The sequence below is a fragment of the Sceloporus occidentalis genome, unplaced genomic scaffold (genome assembly GCF_023333645.1).
Source record: "Sceloporus occidentalis isolate IW3139 unplaced genomic scaffold, rSceOcc1.0.p SCAF_472, whole genome shotgun sequence".
Taxonomy (NCBI): Eukaryota; Metazoa; Chordata; class Lepidosauria; order Squamata; family Phrynosomatidae; genus Sceloporus; species Sceloporus occidentalis.
Window position 1 is genome coordinate 148,862 of NW_028317452.1, and position 16,139 is coordinate 165,000.

The 16,139-nt window shown below is 49.0% G+C and overlaps 2 protein-coding genes across 2 annotated transcripts in view; one reads left to right on the plus strand and one right to left on the minus strand.

The window, feature by feature from the left end:
• Window positions 1–1,485: 1,485 nt before the first annotated feature.
• On the minus strand, window positions 1,486–4,083 carry LOC149271700 (nucleus accumbens-associated protein 1-like). Its single transcript, XM_089507189.1, has 5 exons — window positions 3,213–4,083; window positions 2,670–2,846; window positions 2,408–2,513; window positions 1,994–2,091; window positions 1,486–1,760 (listed from the first exon to the last, which is right to left on the minus strand). Exons 1-5 carry the CDS (start codon window positions 4,081–4,083, stop codon window positions 1,486–1,488), a joined length of 1,527 nt encoding a protein of 508 aa, XP_089363315.1.
• A 9,778-nt stretch (window positions 4,084–13,861) lies between these two features.
• LOC149271701 (tRNA (guanine(26)-N(2))-dimethyltransferase-like) overlaps window positions 13,862–16,139 on the plus strand; it is a 17,805-nt gene continuing 15,527 nt past the window's right edge. Inside the window, exons 1-2 of the mRNA XM_089507190.1 lie at window positions 13,862–13,951; window positions 14,236–14,291. Of these exons, the coding sequence (XP_089363316.1) occupies window positions 14,264–14,291 (28 nt within the window). The 5' untranslated portion in view covers window positions 13,862–13,951; window positions 14,236–14,263. The remainder of the gene's footprint in view (window positions 13,952–14,235; window positions 14,292–16,139) is intronic.

Genomic DNA, 16,139 nt, shown 5'->3' on the forward strand with positions numbered 1-16,139 from the left:
CGTATATTAATGTAAAAAAATAATAATAAACGTCAGACGCCTGGGTTACATACAGACAGGTTTTTCTGCCCCATCCCCAAACACGACAATTATATAAAAACAAGTAAAAAAAAAAAAAACACACAAAAAAAAGTGCGCTGGCAGAATAGCAATAGCTTTATAGGGAATTTAAAGGGACGGTAACGCCTATTTTATTATTATTTTTTTTTTTATTTACTAAAAATAAGTCCTCCATAAAATGTTATATTGTAGACAATACAAACGTCACACGAGATGCTTTCGATGGCGGCTTTCCTCTTATCGATGTCATCACGAAGCGGGAGCTTGCAGAGGTTTCGTTTAAGGTGCTGAACATTAATCTAATACTGACCCCCCCACCCCGATTCTATACATTACAAGCTATACTTTGCTGTAGCAGGGAAGCCTAAGAAAACACGAATACGGATCAGCCGCGGGGGAATGGCCCCGGCGGGCCACGGTAACCACTTTGGGACGTAGAAAGCCTTTGGGGGGGCGCGCGTGGATTTTAGTCCAATAGCAACCAACAGGCAGAGAGTAACAGGACAGGAGTCATGTTGCCGTCGGTAACGAGCAAGGTTTGGCACTCGGATCCGAGCTTGATTCGGGGGGGCGGCTATCACTCAAACGCAGCAAGCCCGTTTCCAGAAAACGAGATCGCTATGTATAGTACGTGCATTTATACATAGGTACGCGCAAACACTCCCGGAGAGCTTATCCCAGTCCCGTTAAGCCACTGGACTCGTAAATTGTGCAAACCGAAGGATCAGCCTCCGTGGAATAAGGAACATGGCGAATACACCCCACCACTTTTTTGATACACATATACACACACACACACATACGCACTCCTCCCTCCTCCACCACAAACCAGTGTCTCTACACTTATATACACAAACATCGTCTCCCGCCGTCTGCCGCCCCCCCCCTTTGTAAAGATCCCCCCTCTAAAGGGGGTTATACAGACCAGGGAGAAATAAAGGGGCAGGGGACATGAATTATTAAAAAATAAAACTCTCTCTCTGGGGCAAGAGGAATGCAGGAGTTGGGTTATCAGGACCAGTGATATAGAGTATCTACCCCCAGCTGCACTATAAAACGATGCAGAGTATCTATATACAGCTCGATCTCAGTAAACGGTACGGAGTTATTTAAAAAAACCGGCTTTGGGACTGCGGTGCGCCCTTCGACAATGCCGAGTATCTCTATACACCGATAATGAACAGGCTGGGCTATATAATGACACTGCGTATAACTGTATACTGATAATGGACACGCGGCGTTGGGTAAATGATACGGAGTACCTCATGCAGCGGTGTATAGCGATACCGAGCGCATCCGCACCAGTCTCATGATCGTGTAGCGACGCGCTGCCATGCTGCTGAAATCCTCGTGCGGTGATGACGGCCCATCTCCTGAGTACCTTATTGTCCTCCCCGCTGCGAGGCAGAGGGGGCGATCTACATTTCACGGGTGAGTGGGAAAGGGGTCGGCGCAATCCTTCAGACCCCCGTCGTATCCGGACCCGTGGTCGCCGGCGGCTCCACCGCCCCCGACCAGGTCGGGCTCCATCTTGCCGGTGTCGTTGATGAACGATGTGTAAGCGTCTCCCTCGGCCATGAGCAGCTTCAGTTTGGGGATCCAGCTCTTGCGCACCACACGGCGAGCGTTGGTACACATGTCCGCCGCTATGGCGTTCATCTCGCTCTCCTTGAAGTTGGGTGCAAAGTTCTGGCAGTAAACTGTGAATAGAATAAATGGTCGGTCACCACGGGTAGGAGATCTCCCAACCAGCACAACGCCAAACTAGTAGAGATCATGCGCATTCTGCCTACGGGGCACATTAATAAAAAGGATCAAATAACCCCCAGCTCTAAAATGCCCATGCGCTACCACCCCCCACCCCCAAGGCTCCCCCCGTCTTCTAAGGACCATCTAATGACCACATTTAACGATTTGAAGTCTGGGGTCTCACATTTGACTGCGTGCAGCACTCGGCTGTCCAGTGGTTTCCGGCTGGGGTCGTTCGTGGAGGAGCGAATTCCAGTCCCGCAACTGTTAGCCAACGTGTTCCTGCCGCGGTAGAAGAGAGAGTGAGTGAATTATGCCCAAACGACACGGACATTCATTAACACATGTACATACAGCTCCTGAACACATACTTTAGTCCCTCTCACCGCTCTTTGATTTGCCCCAACTTTCCCCAATTACCCCCAAACGCCTACTCCGGCACCTCTGACGTACTAGCTCCTTTATTCAAGTAACCCCACAGCCACCTACAAACTCACCCCCCCCCACTAGCCTCCTAGCCCTATGCCTCCTAGCCCTATGCCTTCTCTGCATGGCTAGCCCTCTCGCGCATCCTTCCCTGGTCTAGCCCACCGCTCACCTGTCAAAGAAAGACGCCAGGAGCCTGCGGAGAAGCACTTTATGCCGTGTGCCAGCGCTGATGTGACAGTTCATCAGCTGAGCGCGGGTGATAAAGACATTGGTACCTAAAAAAAAAAAAAAAAGAGAGAGGAAACAACATTCTGTGGGTTAATACTTAGTCTCCATCACCGTTAAGTACAGAACACCATAGAAGCCTACTGTGATAATTCCACGTCACGTCGAATGCTTCACAATCTCCGCTCGGCGTAGTGGAGACTAACCTGTAACCAGCTCTATCTTCTCGGCGGGGTCCCCCTCTTCGTAGAGCTTGGGGTGGCAGCGGTTCCCGATCTGACTGATGAGTTCCGCGGGAAGAGTGGCCAAGTCCTGTCTCACGCGCACGCGATTCCTCGATTCGGAGACCACGGGGTCCGGAAGCGCTTCTACCTTTTCAGTGGCTGGAAGAAAATAATAATAATTTTGCAGGCGCGGGTATAAGAAACGCATCGGGGCGACGGGGGGGGAGCGCACAGCCAGAACATTGGACAACGGCACTCACAGGGGAGGTCGGACCACCGGAAAGTGCCCCTTACACAAATTCACTCAAACTAGGAAGTTTCATCACCTCCCTTACAATGAAGTTATATATAGCGGGCCTGCTCGTCTACCCTCAGACACCGTGCCAAATGCGCCAAAGAAACCAGAGAAAGGTTTTCTGATACTTTACTTTACAGGGTGCCCTGGGAGGGAATTTCTATTCACATATACAGTTATATATATGAACAAAACATCATAAAGGAGGCAATAAACCGAGGCACACATACCTGGGGTCTCGCCCGCCGGGTTGACGTTCATCATGCTATACATGGCGTACATGTTACAGATTTGCCTGTACTGCTCCTCGGTTCCATCTTCTCCCACCTCCTCTTCGTCATCTTCTTCGTTGTGGAACGAGCCAGGGCTGTCGCTCGTGTATGCGCTGGAAGTGCCAGGACTTGTTCTCTCGGATCCCTGTGGCGCCACCGGTGCTTGGTTACCTCCACCTCCTCCTTGAGAGAACCTGGCCACCTTCCGGACCCCACCGCCGGCTTCTTTTTGCCCCCCATCCCAGAGTCTCTTGGCCACGGGTGTGCACTGCACCGCCTCCGACTCGTGGCTCTCGGTCTTCACCCGTGGAGCTCGGGAAGAGGCGGCGGAGGAAGAAGACGAGGAGAGAGCTGCTGCCGGCGGCGGAGCGGTCGCCACAGCTGCCGCCGCTGGACTCGGTGGCTCTGAGCTGGGGGTCTCTTCGGGGTGAAGCCCCTGGGAGTCGCAGCTGGGAGAGCTGACCTTCAGGAAGAACTCTGTTCCTTTCTCCATGATCTCCTGGATCTGCAGGAAGCCAGCCGTGTACATGAGTAGAAATTGGTCCCCCACGTTCATGCTAAGCCTTCCCGTGTAGCAGAAGCTCAGGATCTGTTGAAAGGACTGCGGCTGGACCGATCCTGGTAGCTCCACCACCGGGTTCTTGCTGTTGTGGAACAGATCTCTGAAGTAGGAGCTGCTGGCCGCCAGCACGGCCCGGTGGGCCCGAAACTGGTGCCCGCGTACCACAACAAAGACATCGCAGTAAAGTCCCTGGAGTCGCTGCTCGTTCAGACATTCCAGGATACTGTTCCCAAAGTTGGGAATCTCCATCTGGAGGGTCTGAGACATGGTGAGAAGACGGGGGCCGCACAAGAGGCCGATGGGAAGGGATACAGGGGAGGGTGCAGAGGCTGTGGAGGAAAGACATGAAGCAAAAGAGTTAATAATATTCGATAATATCCCAGATAATGTACATATTCTACAACCAAAGCCTACAGGAGCCTCGGACTGACCAATGACGACGGGGCAGAAAAACTTTTAACAATGCGATGGAATCAATCAATTACACGAGAATCCTTACCGACGGCAGAATCCCCGGCAGGCAACGAGGACAACATTCCGTGTTTGTTTCGCTAATTTTACTGAAGTCCTCTATTAAAACGACATCTTAAGCTTGTTAAAGAGGGGCGGGTTGGGTTTTTTTTTTTTTTTTTCGGGTCTCTCTCCCAGTGAGACAGGGCCTGGGCTTGTGATCCTGCCGAGACTCGTCCGTGCGAGCCGGCTTACCATAACACGCGCGGGGCCCGCTGGCCGCGGCTAGTGAATGTGCTAGCATCAGTCTGTTCCACTGACCCCTGAGTAATTACATCTGACTGCGAGCGGCAGGAAGCTTGAATGATCCCCGCACCGTGCCAGGGCTAACGGAGGATGGCCGACCGGTGTGTGTGTGTGTGTATGAATGTGTGTGTGTGTGTGCGTGTGTGCGAGTGTAAGATTTTCACATTTTAAAAGGGACAGTAAGTGCCTCTTACATACACGCAGATTTCCTCACCACGGACGGGTTCAGGAGTCAACCCAGCGGCGCTCCGTCCGCCATAACCACACAGCAGCCTGCGAGACAGCTGAGGGGTACCTCAGAGGTAATATAAAGATTATCTGTATATGAGTGAGGACAGTCACCTGAGATACCTGTCACGAAATGACTGTGATTATTCCTCCTTTTTAAACCAATAAACGAGTTGAGGACAGGGCAGGGGAGACGCGTTCTACACATTATATATATATTATATTCTACTCAAATTTCTAAAGCTATGGCAGGAGCCACGGACTGTTAAGAAATAATGAACAATAATCCAAAACATGACAACAAGGTGACCACTTTACCATCCCGCAGGGCGAAGGCACAATAAGCACCAAGAACACTCGCTCCCCCCAGTCCCACCAGTAACGGCACCAACTGGACTCCCATAATAACAGATATTACAGCGGAACCGTCTCCTCCCCGAATCCTCCTCCTATTCACTAATTACTCTACATAAGATTTTTTTTTTACATAGAAACACAGAATTAGCAGATCGGCCCCATTCGGCCCCCATCTAGTCGCTCGTTTCTCCTGCTGTAAAGACCTTAATCAGTCGTTGGTCCCGTCTTAGATTCAGGAGCCGTATACCTGCCCCATGCATGTTTAATACCCTCACATTAATATGATTATTTATTTTATATAGCGCCATTAGATTCTGTAGCGCTGTACAAAGGGTAGACGGGACATAAGATGACAACAGGGGAGGAGGGCCCTGCTCACAAGAGCTTACAATCTAGAGGGAGTTGGGGTTTATTACACAAGCGCTGTAAGGATGGAGCAGCAGCCCTGGTGTCAGTACTGCAGGGAATGGACTGGGAAGGGGGAGCTAAAGGAATATGGGTCGCAAAGGGATTTTTTGAAGGACCGAAGCCGACAGGGGGGGAGTTGCGACGAAATTCCAGAGGATAGGGATAGAAATCAGAGGAGAGAATAGAAGGAGATGATTGGATGAGTGGAGAGAGCGGTGAGGAGGGTATTTAGAGATGAGCGGAGAGAGCGGCGAGGAGGGTATTTAGAGATGAGTGGAGAGAGGGGCGAGGAGGGTATTTATAGATGAGTGGAGAGAGGGGCGAGGAGGGTATTTAGAGATGAGTGGAGACAGCGGTGAGGAGGGTATTTAGAGATGAGTGGAGAGAGGGGTGAGGAGGGTATTTAGAGATGAGTGGAGAGAGGGGTGAGGAGGGTATTTAGAGATGAGTGGAGAGAGGGGCGAGGAGGGTATTTAGAGATGAGTGGAGAGAGGGGCGAGGAGGGTATTTAGAGATGAGTGGAGAGAGGGGCGAGGAGGGTATTTAGAGATGAGCGGAGAGAGCGCTGAGGAGGGTATTTAGAGATGAGCGGAGAGAGAGGTGAGGAGGGTATTTAGAGATGAGCGGAGAGAGCGGTGAGGAGGGTATTTAGAGATGAGCGGAGAGAGCGGCGAGGAGGGTATTTAGAGATGAGTGGAGAGAGGGGCGAGGAGGGTATTTAGAGATGAGCGGAGAGAGAGGTGAGGAGGGTATTTAGAGATGAGTGGTGAGGAGGGTATTTATAGATGAGTGGAGAGAGGGGCGAGGAGGGTATTTAGAGATGAGTGGAGAGAGGGGTGAGGAGGGTATTTATAGATGAGTGGAGAGAGCGGTGAGGAGGGTATTTAGAGATGAGTGGAGAGAGCGGTGAGGAGGGTATTTAGAGATGAGTGGAGAGAGCGGTGAGGAGGGTATTTAGAGATGAGTGGAGAGAGGGGTGAGGAGGGTATTTAGAGATGAGTGGAGAGCGTGGTGAGGAGAGTATTTGGAGATGAGTGGAGAGCAGTGAGGAGAGTATTTGGAGATGAGTGGAGAGAGTGGTGAGGAGAGTATTTAGAGATGAGTGGAGAGCAGTGAGGAGAGTATTTGGAGATGGGTGGAGAGCAGTGAGGAGAGTATTTGGAGATGAGTGGAGAGCAGTGAGGAGAGTATTTGGAGATGAGTGGAGAGCGTGGTGAGGAGAGTATTTGGAGATGAGTGGAGAGAGTGGTGAGGAGAGTATTTAGAGATGAGTGGAGAGCAGTGAGGAGAGTATTTGGAGATGAGTGGAGAGCAGTGAGGAGAGTATTTGGAGATGAGTGGAGAGCAGTGAGGAGAGTATTTGGAGATGAGTGGAGAGCAGTGAGGAGAGTATTTGGAGATGAGTGGAGAGCAGTGAGGAGAGTATTTGGAGATGAGTGAGGAGATGTAGGGAGGGGAGCCGCTGTGAAGGGCTTTGAAAGTAAGAGTGAGGATTTTGAAGAGAATCCTGAAGCGCACAGGCAGCCGGTGAAGAGACTGACAGAGGGGAGAGAGGTTAGTAAAGTGATGGGAGAGGAAGATAAGTCTGGCAGCAGCACTCATGGTGGATTGTAGAGGGGTGAGACGGGTGATGGAGACCATCTATTACAGACTTACAATAATCGAGGCGGAAGATAATGACCTCTACCACTTCTGCTGGGAGGTTGTCCCACTTATTTACCAGCCCTCTCAGTAAATTAAAACTCCCTTGAATACGTGTTCCATACTATGCAATAAACTGTTACAATGTATAAATCTCTCCTCCTCCCAGCGGAATTCCAAACTGTTTACATGGAAAGTAACACAGTAATCAATATTTGTTAAATAGTCACAGTATCTTGGGAGAGGTCGGTTGTGTGACTCAAGCGACAGACCCCAACTTACATATAAAATAAGGTCCCACTCATATTTTTTACTGCCTAAGAGACGTGACAGATGTTTTAACCCATTCAGGACCCAGCGGGATGCTTTCTGGCACATTAAGAATCACAGATTAATAACAAATTTATAAGACAATATTACAAAACGTATACGCAAAGGAAGAACGTCGCGAGGTACGATCGCAGGCCTACAACATAACCCTTGCATGACCGTTACCGAAGTTAAAAGTCTAACATTTTAACTGGGGCGGTGTATATAGAATTAGTTTATTTAAACAAAGGGTTAAAATGGTGGTCGCTGCCTGCATAGGGTGGTTTCTGGGGGGAGGTGAGTGCAGGCAGAGCTTCTTGTATACACAGGGGGAGGTGAGCAAACAGATAACATGCATGAGAATGATGGCCTAGCTGGATATTTTTTTTTGGGGGGGGGTTTAAAGATATACATTATATACATTATAGCAATTCACAGTGAAATAACTGATATATACCGATAGTGTTTGTGACATAGGATCACTAACACAGACATTATGTATAATATATATATAATATACATATATATATAGCTTTAATAGTATAGAAATGACACAATTTGCTGTAAAGCATGAGGTATAGAGAAGTAAGCAGGAAACCTATATGTACTCCATCTTCAGATACCCCATACGACCCCAGCATGGCTGCTTTGGATTGTTAGCCGTTTAATAGATGGAGGGGCCGAGTATGGGATAAATAAAGATGGCGACTGAGGCTTTATATTAGGGGAACCACATGATGGAGCCTGTTGCAACATGGAGAGTGAACCTACCCGGTGGTCGGTCCTCCTACTCACACCGCGGTCCGCTCCCCCCGGTCGCCGTTTCCGCTGCTCGGGTCTCAGCGGCCATTCATCGCCAGGAAGGGGAAAGGTAGCCAACCCCGATAACTCGAAGCCCAGGGAAGATGGAACAAGCGCCGAGTAAACTGAGCCAGACTATGGGTCCAGACACAATCAATAGATCGCCGAGAGCGGCAGACAAGCTGTGGGGGAGAGGGGATAATTGAGAGGCGAGATGAATAGAGCGCCTATCCAGAGCGTAGATAAAATGTGTAAATTAGTCTAAATTAGAGATGGAAGTCAGTATGTGACGGAATAGCGCACTATCTGCGCTACGTTATAGCGATAACACAAACGAGGTTTCTGGTGTTGGGCCACAGAAGTGATGTTAAGGATTAATGTGAGCAGGGCAAAGACTCGGATGAACGGCGGATGGCTAGAGTCAAAGACAATGGGAAACGTTAAAAGTATGGAGCGTACCGAGCCGGTAACTGCAGGAGACGGACAAGCCAGACGGACCGAACCAACGAAGATTCACAGGGGGATCCACTAGATCGCCGATAGTACCGATTCCAGACTATGGAGGAGATACACAGGGGAGAGCGAACGAACGCCGAGAAAGAGAGCAGACAAGCAATCCGGGGAAATGCATCAGAGCGACAAAATCAAGAGCCGGGCCGTTGAGGCGAGAATCGATTATCGAGAAACCGAGCAGACTACAGTCTAAGGGGTGTTAATAGAAAGTCGAATAATAGAACAGACGACGGGAGAGATAGACAGGGGAGGCAATACATTGCAGAGTGATGGAGCAGACACCCAGGAGAGACGAATAGAGCATCGAGCTTCCAAGAATAGACAGAAAGGAAACACGGAGGAGGAGGGGTGCGGGAAAACCAAACAAAGGCAGCAGCAGTGGATTATCGCACGACAGAGTCAGACACCACATTTGGAAGTCTGGGATGTCAGAGACGGAGATGCAGACAGGAAGTGGGAATGTGCTGTCTGCAGTATGTAGCATTATTATCATCATCATCATCATCATCATCATCATCTTTTATTTATATATAGGTGTTTTTATACAAAAAGAAACAGTCCTGTACATATCTTAATTTCACTTATACCAGATAACATTAAAACGTGGCAATATCAATGTAACTTAAAACTATGCATGGAATAGTTATATGCAATAGCAAGAATATGTTAAATGTCTGCTCAATTACATTAATATGTGTATATGTATATATATCATACATACATGTGCACACACCCTCACTCTACGTGTTCCTTCCCGGGACTGTACTGTGCAATACGGGACCCTTGGGAGATACGGTCTAGGACAGGGGTTCTCAAACTGCGGCCCTCCAGCTGCTGCAGGACTACATCTCCCATACTCCTCCGCCAGCCCCTTAGCTGAAGGAGCATTATGGGAGATGTAGTCCTGCAGCAGCTGGAGGGCCACAGTTTGAGAACCCCTGGTCTAGGAGCTCGTAACGTTTGCTGTGTATGACAGGGCTATACAGCCCGAAAAGTCTCAGTATTGTACAAATACAATCCCTTATTCTTCTCACCGCTCTACACATTTCCGTTAAAAGCTGTCATTGGGTAATATAAAGGCAAATCTTTGGTAAAGCCCCTTCCCTAGATTCACCTATAACCGTACCCCCTAAAACAAGAGCTAAGACGATCTAGACGGTGTCCCCTCAAGGGCCTTGCTGGGATAAGAAAAAAAATATTTCATATAGTAGAATAAGTGGATCTTTAGATTGCGTCTCTTACCCCTTGCCCTAACGTAATATAATTCATATACTGCATGCAACAAGATCATCACAGCGTTGCGGGACACATGCGGTTAAAAATGCATCGCCATGGATTTTCAGCAAGCCAGGGTTAAAACACGGGAAGGGCTTCACTTGTGTGCTCCTTAGCATGTGCTAGACCTTAACTCTTTCAGTGCCAGGCACACGGACCAATTTTTGTAGTTTTGCTTAGTTTTGTCTGATGTAGGTGACATCGTTTGCACTATATACCTAGGCAACTATGTCCATACCAACCGATGTGTCCCACCAACCCCTATCACTGGGTACAGAGCGTTTGGACAGCCTGGTTAGGTGGGACGCTGATGGAGCTCAAGCCGAGGAAGCCCTCCGCGAGATCCAGGTCTGCAATCCATTGCTGCGCTGATCGTCAATCCGTATCTGGGGGGGGGGGGGGGATTTGTGGCTGGAAGTGATGGGAATTGTGTTCCTCAGCCATATTTTTAAATTAAAGACACAAATATCTATAAATTCATGTGCTTTTTATTTTTTTCACAGGAGGCTGGAGCCTGTGATGTCACTGTTAATGATAGCTGCATGTCAGCAGAGAAGAAGCATTTTCCTGCATGCTGGTCTCACAATAGATAATCTTGCTGCATGGTGGCGCTTTTACTTTATTTACTGCAGTGGCTATCATGGTAGTAACGGCCATAGCAGGCGTCCCACTCCACGGACTGGTCTCAGGGATCAAACTGTCACTTTAAAGCTGCCGGTGTTATCAGTCGCTGACTACAGAGGGTACCTTCCTATGTAGCTATAAGTGTAAGGCTTTCCCCTTTAACTTGCATATATGGTAAAACGTATGAGATTTGCCACTACGGATCGTCAAAAGCCATCATGAAGTACGGTATGTGCTTGACGTCCTGGGACCATTCTTACGTTTCTCGCACGTGAAGAAAAATGTATTTGATTAAAGTTGACCTTCCACCAACATCTATTTTCAAAAATATTAGGTTATAGTTTTTGCATAATATAGTGTTTTCAGGCAGCTGTTTATCAGCCATTTGTATTCAGCCACATGAGTTCTCGCTCTGTTATCTCATCTACTAAACACACACAACACACTACCCCCATATCATGCTTCCTGTGGTAATTATTAAAATGACTCGGTCTTGATCACCCATCCATGTACACTTCATTAGCATTGCCATAAAGCATCGACTCAAAATATCACATGACTGACAAAAAATGGTGGCCTACAGATAAAGGGAGATTATTGGAACAAAATGAGGTTTCTAACAACGGCGAGGTTATTACTGTATACAGCGCTGGGGGGGTTATATTACTGTATATAGCGCTAGGGGGGTTATCACTGTATACAGCGCTGGGGGGGTTATTTTACTGTATATAGCGCTAGGGGGGTTATTACTGTATACAGCGCTAGGGGGTTATTACTGTATACCAGCACTAGGGGGGTTATTACTGTATACAGCGCTGGGGGGTTATTACTGTATATAGCGCTAGGGGGGGTTATTACTGTATATAGCGCTGGGGGGTTATTATTGTATACAGGGCTGGGGGTTACACTCAAGGAGAAAAATATACCATTTTATATTAAGGAGATAAATAATAATGTCTGAGAAGGGTCCAGATATCAAAAGTACTGGAATTATGTTTCTAAAGCCGTGTTACGTTATTAAAATATTTAAATTTTCTCTTTTTTAAAATCTGTCTATTCCTGGGAAAATCCGGGGGGGGGGGTGCATCTTAGAGCTTCTGAACAGGACGGGTTTAAAAAGGGCATTTTTCCGCCATCTTATGCAGTTTAACACAAATGATAGCTGCGCGGCCCCTTGAAATCTTTGTATTGTTGAGTTGCATTTGCCCCTGACCTCCCACCTCACCCGATTAATGGTTTGCAGGGAGATCTCCACGTTATATATTCACCTCCGGTAAGTCCCGGCTCGGGGAAAGCTGCGGACCCCCCAGGCGCATGTGCATTGATTTCAATAGGATCGCTATCCTCCCACAGACTGACTACTTTGAGCATCTGCTGGCTTACCCATTTATGCCCCCATACAGTGTTAGGGGCTGACGGCCCCGGATCCCCGCAAGGAGCTCTTTCCCCTAATGCTTCCCTCTGCAGTCTGTCTGACATATACGTGCCTCAAGACCCTGTTCGTTAAACATACATGGGAACTTTCTGGCTACCCAGAGCCCACCCTTGCGGGATTTGGGTGGGATGTGCCGCTGACGGGATACATGCAATGGTTGGAGGGGAAGTGGGGGGTCGCGCCGCAACGACGATCCCCCGTCTCGGACAGTTCCCGGGTATGCCCTGTGGTTGGCCACATACTCGGACCCCTCCAGTTCCTCTCTTCTGGAGCATTTCCACGAAGAATAAAGCCGGGGAGACCTTATCCGGGTCCAGAATGCCCGAGAGGTCACTTTCACCATGTATGTAGCACAGGACCCACAGGTATCGGACGACCATATATATATATATATACCAAATAAGAACATTAGCTTTTACAGCGCTGCTAGCCGGCACTGGCCTATAGGTAGCCCGTATCACCGCCATTCCGGTGTGTGGTGACATGCGCTGACTCTTCCTTCAGACATCGGGAAGAAGGAACCGGACACATTGGGGAGCAGGGAGGCTTTCAAGGAGCGGACGCACATTATTACGCAAAAGGATTACAGTGATTGATCACGAGACATCATGACAATCGGCCAATGGTTCCTAGCACAGCTCTCCATTGCAAGCCTCAAGCGGGACCCTCTTTCCCTGATGCAGCGGGTGGTCTTAGTCCCTCAGTTCTAGTTCAGTGTAAGAAGCGCTATGGAAATTGTTGGCGCCATACCGTGCGTATATATATATATATATATGGTAATAATGTATAATTACAAGCACAAAGAGCAATGTTGGCTTTAATGTCATAACAGTTTTTGTTAACTTTCATTTTTATTCAGCATAATATTCGACAAACAGCGAATGACGCCAAGAAGAATCCTGCTGCATCTACACAAGTCTGTATGAATTATACAAACCTCACAGAAAGTAACATTGTATGCAGCAGTTAACTCTATACATTTCAATTGGGATCAAATGTTATAAAAGTGTAAAAACAAAAAAAAATTATATATATTATAAAATTATATATATGTATATATAACTAGACAATTATACACTGACAAAATTGTTATCTGAATTAATTTGGTAGATATATGTTAATTCAGGAGCGCTTTCTCCCTCTACAGGCATGCCGTAGTAATGAAATAGAAGCGAATGACGCGACTGACTAGATTTGAGCCGCCGGGGCTCCCGTCCGTCGCCTTGTGATTCGCTTGTTTCGAGCACGTGACCAGCTGCAGCTTGTGTGTCAAGATGGCGGCGCCCTAGTGAGCATGCCGGGGTAAGACGTGGATGGCAGGAGTATCAGTTTGTGAACTGAATGTAAGAGTATTACGAGATGCCTGAATAAAGATAATGGGCGGGAGTATATTAAGTATTGGGGAATGCATGATGTTGGTGTACGGGTCACATGGGCGATAAGAGTATTATTTACTGGGGCGCATTGGTTATTGTAGCAGCTGATAGTCTCAGGATTAATGTTAAGTTATCACAGCACTCATTTATTTTTCTCTTTCAGGTTTATTTCTCCATAACTATACACCCGATGCGAGCAGCTGTTTGTAGGATCTGCCCTTTTGCTGCCCTTCTTTTCAAACCGAAACAGCAACTCATTGGAAGGGGATTCGGTACCAAAAACATGGAGGGGTCTGCTGTGACAGAGGGTCCCGGAGAGACGATTATCACCGAGGGAAAAGCCAAAGTCATTTACCCCCAGTGCAAACCAAGTATTCTATAACCCTGTGCAGGAGTTTAACAGAGACCTGACGTGAGTATGTCAGAAGAGCTTACGCTCTAATAATATACACAGGCGTATACAGTGTGAACCACAGCTTGCAATCTAACACAAGTATACACCAACCATGCAGGGATAGAAACTTCCATTATTATAGAGTTATAATGCGACACATGGAAAAACAAAGAGATAATTAACTAGGATAGCCAATCCTGTTCCGCAGAGCTTACACTCCAGTATGTAAAGTACTGAACAGAGGGTGCAGGATAAGCCGTGCGTTTGTATTCTGTATCATTTATACATGTTCTCCCTTACAGTTGTGCTGTGGTCACTGAATTTGCTCGCATGCAGCTTCAACAAAAAGGCATTGACAGTGAGTAATACTCCTCTCTTCCAGCATTATCTGCCCAAAATTATTATTATAATAGCACCGCCATGTTCTGCAGTGCTGTACAAAGGGTAGACAGGACAAAACAATTCGTATACAACATAACAAGATGGCCTACAGGAACAAGAAGTGAGGAGGACCCTGCTCACAGGAGCTTACAATCTAGAGATACATTTGGATCTTAAGAGTTAAAGTAGTGCACTTGTGCATAAAGATTACTTTAAGCCTGAAATGATTCTTAATTTTGTATTTTTAGGATTTTAAACGCTTGTCGTACATTTGATTTTACCCGAAATACCAACATTTCACGTTAATGCTACAGGGTTCAGGATTTACTATACTCCATCTATATTATAATGAATAGATTGCTGTACTTTTCCTTTTCTCTCTCTTTCATCTCTCTTTTCTTCTCGCTTTTTCTGCTCTCTCTCTCTGCGCTCGCGCTCTCATCTCTCTCTCTGCGCTCAGCGCTCTCTCTCTCTCTCTGCGCTCGCGCTCTCTCTCTCTCTCTGCGCTCGCGCTCTCTCTCTCTCTCTGCGCTCGCGCTCTCTCTCTCTCTCTGCGCTCGCGCTCTCTCTCTCTCTGCGCTCGCGCTCTCTCTCTCTCTCTGCGCTCGCGCTCTCTCTCTCTCTCTCTGCGCTCGCGCTCTCTCTCTCTCTCTGCGCTCGCGCTCTCTCTCTCTCTCTGCGCTCGCGCTCTCTCTCGCGCTCGCGCTCTCTCTCTCTCTCTCTGCGCTCGCGCTCTCTCTCTCTCTCTGCGCTCGCGCTCTCTCTCTCTCTCTGCGCTCGCGCTCTCTCTCTCTCTCTCTCTGCGCTCGCGCTCTCTCTCTCTCTCTGCGCTCGCGCTCTCTCTCTCTCTCTGCGCTCGCGCTCTCTCTCTCTCTCTGCGCTCGCGCTCTCTCTCTCTCTGCGCTCGCGCTCTCTCTCTCTCTGCGCTCGCGCTCTCTCTCTCTCTGCGCTCGCGCTCTCTCTCTCTCTGCGCTCGCGCTCTCTCTCTCTCTGCGCTCGCGCTCTCTCTCTCTCTGCGCTCGCGCTCTCTCTCTCTCTGCGCTCGCGCTCTCTCTGCGCTCGCGCTCTCTCTCTCTCTGCGCTCGCGCTCTCTCTCTCTCTGCGCTCGCGCTCTCTCTCTCTCTGCGCTCGCGCTCTCTCTCTCTCTGCGCTCGCGCTCTCTCTCTCTCTCTGCGCTCGCGCTCTCTCTCTCTCTGCGCTCGCGCTCTCTCTCTCTCTGCGCTCGCGCTCTCTCTCTCTCTGCGCTCGCGCTCTCTCTCTCTCTGCGCTCGCGCTCTCTCTCTCTCTGCGCTCGCGCTCTCTCTCTCTCTGCGCTCGCGCTCTCTCTCTCTCTGCGCTCGCGCTCTCTCTCTCTCTGCGCTCGCGCTCTCTCTCTCTCTGCGCTCGCGCTCTCTCTCTCTCTGCGCTCGCGCTCTCTCTCTCTCTGCGCTCGCGCCTCTCTCTCTCTCTGCGCTCGCGCTCTCTCTCTCTCTGCGCTCGCGCTCTCTCTCTCTCTGCGCTCGCGCTCTCTCTCTCTGCGCTCGCGCTCTCTCTCTCTCTGCGCTCGCGCTCTCTCTCTCTCTGCGCTCGCTCTCTCTCTCTCTCTGCGCTCGCGCTCTCTCTCTCTCTGCGCTCGCGCTCTCTCTCTCTCTGCGCTCGCGCTCTCTCTCTCTCTGCGCTCGCGCTCTCTCTCTCTCTGCGCTCGCGCTCTCTCTCTCTCTGCGCTCGCGCTCTCTCTCTCTCTGGCGCTCGCGCTCTCTCTCTCTGCGCTCGCGCTCTCTCTCTCTGCGCTCGCGCTCTCTCTCTCCTCTGCGCTCAGCGCTCTCTCTCTCTCTGCGCTCGCGCT

What these genes read in the sequence shown, in the direction of transcription:
- LOC149271700 (XM_089507189.1), bottom strand. Translation starts at nt 4,083, where the DNA reads ATGTCTCAGACCCTCCAGATGGAGATTCCCAACTTTGGGAACAGTATC. An exon ending in CCCGGCGGGCGAGACCCCAG is followed by an intron (nt 2,847 to 3,212) that starts GTATGTGTGCCT and finishes ATTTTCTTCCAG; the next exon opens with CCACTGAAAAGGTAGAAGCG. An exon ending in AGTGCTGCACGCAGTCAAAT is followed by an intron (nt 1,761 to 1,993) that starts GTGAGACCCCAG and finishes TTCTATTCACAG; the next exon opens with TTTACTGCCAGAACTTTGCA.